Source organism: Electrona antarctica (assembly GCF_951216825.1).
Source record: "Electrona antarctica genome assembly, chromosome: 18".
Classification (NCBI taxonomy): Eukaryota; Metazoa; Chordata; class Actinopteri; order Myctophiformes; family Myctophidae; genus Electrona; species Electrona antarctica.
The window spans coordinates 33,154,497-33,160,337 of record NC_136799.1 but is presented as its reverse complement, the minus strand read 5'-3'; the positions used below and the strand labels follow the sequence as shown (position 1 = coordinate 33,160,337).

General features: G+C 44.0%; 1 protein-coding gene across 1 annotated transcript in view; it reads left to right on the top strand.

Moving 5' to 3' along the window:
* Nucleotides 1–5,516, top strand: part of esrrb (estrogen-related receptor beta) — a 47,648-nt gene extending 42,132 nt beyond the window's left edge. The window contains 1 exon segment of the mRNA XM_079528116.1: nucleotides 675–5,516. Within this exon segment, the coding sequence (XP_079384242.1) occupies nucleotides 675–919 (245 nt within the window). The 3' untranslated portion in view covers nucleotides 920–5,516.
* The last annotated feature ends 325 nt before the right edge of the window (nucleotides 5,517–5,841 follow it).

The window sequence follows — 5,841 nt, the reverse complement described above, 5'->3', positions numbered from 1 at the left end:
CAGTCTCATTGGTCAAAGGCCACATGAATATCCCACCACCCAGTTCACCAGACAGAAAAATAAATAATCAAAGGCAGTAAAGATATTACTTCTCGATGTTCCGTTTTTCTAACCACTTAAGCCCCATTTACTTAGTCGCAAAACGAATAGGGAAAACAGCCCTACAATCAAATTTTTTTATTTTATTTTTTAACTTTTCGAAATATAACATTATATGTATCCTTTATATCTTGTCAGGATCTGAGCTATGCTGAAATGTGTCCCCTAGCTGACTACACAGACAACTGAAGGTCATTCGAGTCATGGGATTTAATTTTGTTTCAGAAAGAGGAAAAAAAAGAAGAAAAAAAACATGTTCCATTTCATTCCCGCTACATTACCGCACGTCCGCAACTTCGAGCCCCATTTCTCCCCGAGTGACATTTACGTTTCGCGTTTTTGAAACCGACCGACTGTGAATTTGTAATCTTGCAGGTCACGATATTTTTAGATCACTTTCAACCTGCCATCCCTATTTTGGCCATGTGAAATTGCCCAAAATTGTCCAAAATGTTTTGTTAAGTGAAAATGGCATGAGCTTGTACATTTTTGCTTTTCTTTCATTGTATTTTATTTTACAAAGAAGTTGAAAGTATAAAAGTTTTTAACGCGGTTGTATTTCCCCTCCCCGACAGACTCCATGCACATAGAGGACATGGAGGCTGTCCAGAAGCTCCAGGACGCCCTCCACGAGGCCTTGCAGGACTACGAGGGCAGCCAGCACCAGGAGGACCCGCGGCGGGCAGGCAAGCTGCTCATGACCCTGCCCCTGCTGCGGCAGACGGCCACCAAGGCCGTGCAGCACTTCTACAGCATCAAGGTGCAGGGCAAGGTGCCCATGCACAAACTCTTCCTGGAGATGCTGGAGGCCAAGGTCTGATTGGAGGCCGTCCACTCGGTGGGTCGACTCGCCCCGGTACACCGGTCGGTCGCCGCCGCCCCCCCCACCACCACCCCACGGCAAAACGTCGGCGACACAGAGAGTGACTGGAACTGGAGGCTGTGGGGGAATGGGGGGCAGAGAGGGGTCAGCCCGAAAGGCAGGACATTCAGAGACTCGCCTCTCTCACTCTTATGAGTCCATCTCCCACCGCCCACCCCTCGGACGTTAATTAATAAAACTAAACAAACAAAAAAAAATTAAACAAGAAATGCAAAACTTGGCTATTAGTATAAATATAAAAATGATGCAGATTAATTTAAAATATATAAGAAATACTATGTACAGTAATAATTTTTTTTGATGTTTAATGGTCTGTGGTCATGCTGTAAATGATGGACGCCTCAGCCCCTCGCAATGTCTTCATTAAGAATAGTTGCTGCTGGCTCTTAATTCACAAGAATAACGGGGCTCCTTTTCTGCTGAGAGTTCTCAAAGTGGGATTCCGTATATATTTGTTCTGAAGATAACAAGAAGTGTCAACGAGCAAAAAACAACACACTCACTTTGTCCCGCGCGATTGTTTTTTGTTGCCTGGACTTGACCAGGGAAATTGTACTGTATATATTTATTATGGAAAGAAGAAGACCTTGAGTGTACAGTTCAAAAGTCTCGTGGCCGTTTTTATTTTGTTTCGTTTGTTTTGATTTTTGTTCTCCTCCAGGAAAGGAAAAAAAAACAAAACAAGAACTGTTACCTAAATGTGAACCCTATTGATCTAAATGTCCTTGAATATACCTCTCCAGAGCAGTGAGCCAGTCATCTGTTCCAGACAGGAAGACTAAAAGCCTCAGTACTACTCCATCGCACGACAGTGACGCTCGTCCAACTACAAGCTTGTAGATCGGTAATTTTCCTTAAGCGACACCTGCATGTGATGGAGTATAAATTAAAGCTGCAATCCGTAACTTTCATGTCCCTGCCTGGCTGGGACCCCAACCTGGTTGCCCTGTGTGAGTGCCCCAAATGTATACTGCTGGGCTAGAGCAGTGGTTCTCAAATGGGGCTACGTGTACCCCTAGGGGTACTACAGGGACTACGTGAGAGAAAGGGGAACATGGAAAAACTGGACACAGTTTAAAATAAATGTGCTCAGGATGGTCTAATTTCAAGTCTTTCACTCTTTTTCTTATTTGTAAATGTTATATTCTTCAATAAATTCTCCACAAGGTTGGATATCGTTCATTCATAGCATCGAGTGGATACTTCAAAACAGCTACTTTTCAGGATTCAAATTCAAAAGTTGCAAAAAATAGCAGATATGTACAAGCTGAGAACGCAGCACGTTTTGAGCTTGTATATGTTCTATTTTTGCTACTTTTGTATGACACTGTAGTATGGCAAAGTTGGGCATCAATTTCCCCCCCCAAAAAACACAGGGGGTACTTTGATCCAAAAATCTGGAAAAGGGGGCAGTGAAGCCAAAGACGTTTGAGAACCACTGGGCTAGAGGATTGGGCCGAGGATATACTGCGTTATGATCTTTGTGCAATACCACTTGTCAACCAGGAGTGCTCCGACACAACCACAGAATGTAGATTTCTGAATAGAAGAGCAGATAGACCCCCTACGACAACAAACACACTGTCAAAATAACAGTTTTATTCACAAACCAAAGTTATGGATTGCCGTATTTAAACTTAACTGGTCCCATGTTTAACCAAACTAGCATATAGGCAGGTACAGTAGTCAGATGTCTTATTCTGTAGTAACACAGCAATAAAGGGAGCTGTGAGCGAGCAGTGCTTAAACTCCTATACTTCCGTCCTCTGCTTGTCAATGCTGCTGGCTGTTGATAGAAGACCACGCCCTCCTCCATGTATGTGCGTGTGCGTGTGTGTGTGTGTGTGTGTGTGTGTGTGTGTGCGTGTGTGTGTGTGTGTGTGTCTCCACGTCCTACCGGCAGGAGGACACACAACCACACCACCACTCATATCTCATAGTGCTTATTGTTGTTGGTGGCGTACGTGTGTAAACCTCCCCCTCGGCCCCAAATTTGGTCACCGTTTAAGCCCATGGAAATTGCTCCCTTTCGGTGAGCGAACGGGGTGACCTGATTCGGGCTCCAGTGAAAGATGATCAGTGGGTTTCGGAGCGGCTGGTATCAAAGGATTTATGCCCGAGTGGCAGACGTCCAAGAGATGCCATGTTCAAACAATCAGAGGCCCATATTTCAAACACTCTATTTCGGGGTCCCTTTAAGCCCGTGGCAGAGTCCTCCCACACACGGGGAGCAAGGTGCCCGGCATCTGCTCTCACCATTTTAGACGGCTGCCATCTTTTAATAGCCGTGCCTCCATTTATAGAGAGCTTCATCCAAACGGAGGTAAGTGGCAGGTGCGGGGTTGAAGTGACAGCACTTCACAGTTCACACACCGGGGTTATTCTTAGCCCAGCGGGAGGTTGTTGTCTTGAGGCGGCCTCCCACTCTAGGAGTCCAGTAGACACATGGAAACACTGCTTGACCCCATGTCGACACAGTAGCCGGCGCACAGCGACACCCTCCCCATTGGCCGCGGGGCAGTCAGGCATCTGTAAGGACAGCTAAGGACCCCCCGAGTGTGCGCCATGCGAACCGCTATGCAGGCAAAGAAGTGTCAGCATGCTCCAAAGGCTAACTGCGGTCCCGCGGCGTGGTCGGCACAAGGTGTGATCTCTGGGGGGAGAGTTGAGAGAGCGTGCGCCCTTCCTCCCCGTGTGTGTAGGCTTCTTGCGGTGCTGGATATAGGACAAGTAGTATAATTAAGTCCAGCGGAGCCACGCTGCTCCTCTCCGTGTGAGACGGAATGTGCTGGGAGCAAGATCCTCATACTACTGAAGTAATTTATGTGATGTGATAAACTGTGGCGCTGTCACAACAATATGATACTGTGATCAAAGGAATCCCTGACATAGCAGAAGGGTACAGTTGCTGCCATATACTCGCAGAATCATTGGCCAACACAAAATCCAAAAGACCGGGACCCCGATTTTACTACAGCCCGATTGGCCACTTAAGAGAGGATGACTACACACCCCAGCACCTCATCATCCCAAATGAACTCACCAATGTCCACTTATGCCCCGTTTATACCTCGTCGTACAGCCGTGACATTTAACTGATTTTTTTTTTTTACATGGGACATTTTTGGGTAGAAAAACTAATTTACTTTTAAATGTCAAATGTTCTTTCCGGTAAGCGGCATGGTCATACGGCGAAGTATGAATTAGCAGTTAATGTAACAGGCTCCACTATAGAGGGTAACAATGTAACTTGAGTTATTTTTACTGCAGCACTGTAAAATGCATTGTGTCAATTTAACTCTCAGAGTTAAATTGACACTAAGGGTTTTACTTTGAATACAACAGGGACCAATTCTGACTGAAACCATGCTAAGTGCATGCTTTTACTTAGATTTGGGACATATTCTAAACCCTCTAATCAAAACGCATATGTACTGTATCTTGTAGGCTATATCAGACAAACCATGTTTGTTTTTGTTTGAATAAAATGCAGTATACATCTTTGCAAAAAAGGAAGAAAATAAATATAAAGGAACCATCAGCCACCATTTCTAGTGGCTCAAGGTGACATCCGTAAAAAATCACAACGGAAATCAACTCATCTCCCTTTACTATTTTTACTTTGCAATAATGTCACTGTGTGTACCATACTGGTTAAGAACATGTCTTACGTTAACAAGCTGTTTCTGAATAAATATGTAAATATATCAGCGTCAGTACTGGACCGTCTACAGTAGGTTGCCTAAAAAAATACAGTTGAAAATAAAGTATGCAGCGTCCTGCTGACTACTACCTCATTATCGTCACGACTATCAATGTTTCTCCAACTCATCTTGTTTCTCCAACTCATCACGTTTCTTCAACTCAAACTCAACATGTTTCTCCAACTCAACAGTTTATTCTCCTCCTGGCAATGACTGTACCTGAGACATCCTCGTTTTTAATCACAGACTCCAGTCCCCCCCCGCAGTGTTCTTGCCAAGACATTTGTAATTGTAGTTACTTGTTTTCGCTCCACAAGCCCGAGTTATACTTTGTTGTACGACGGTGCCGCACTCCAAAAAGAGCCTATCTACAAGCTTGCAGTGCGGTGTGAGCTTGTAAGCTCACGGTGAGGTGTGGGCTTGTAGATCGCCTATTTTCGGCCTGCGACACCATTGTACGATGACGTTGACTATAAATGACGCATCACAGTTCATGTGTCTGTTTTGTAAAGAGCATGCGTGAAGTTGACCTCATGATTTGGCCATTAGTGGGTGTCTCTAACACCCATTTTGGTTGGTTCCTAAGCGGGTATGTCTTTTTATGACCATCAGTGTGTCAGAATTGGTCCCTCGATGACAAATTGCAGACTGGGGCAGGAACGTGATTTCCTGCTTCGGTGATATGAGTATTTATGGTGTGAATTAATATATCATTTGGCAATGGTGTACATTGATATCTCTGATCGTTGAATCACCAATATCTGTGTAACTTTTATGTTTTTGATTTACAAACAAAGGTAAAGGAACAATGAATTAAATACTCCGAGAACTCTGTGATTCATTCATTATATCACCTAAAAAGATTCTTCTTTACGATTTGTTACAGAACACTGTTTTATCCATCATGTTTCATCACTGCAAGTAAAACATGTTGAAGGTGACAACATGGAATAAAATGTGCCATTGCCTGCGTTCTATCACAGACATAAAAATAGACCCATGCATGTCTATTTTTACAACTGGATTTGACTCAATCTACACAATGTTCATTTATCCATTTGTGACTCTGATGGCATAGGGCTCTTAGAGCCAAATTAACATTGAGGATTTGACTGTGTAGTTCCATCTACTTAATTGTTCAGCTGGTACAGCAAC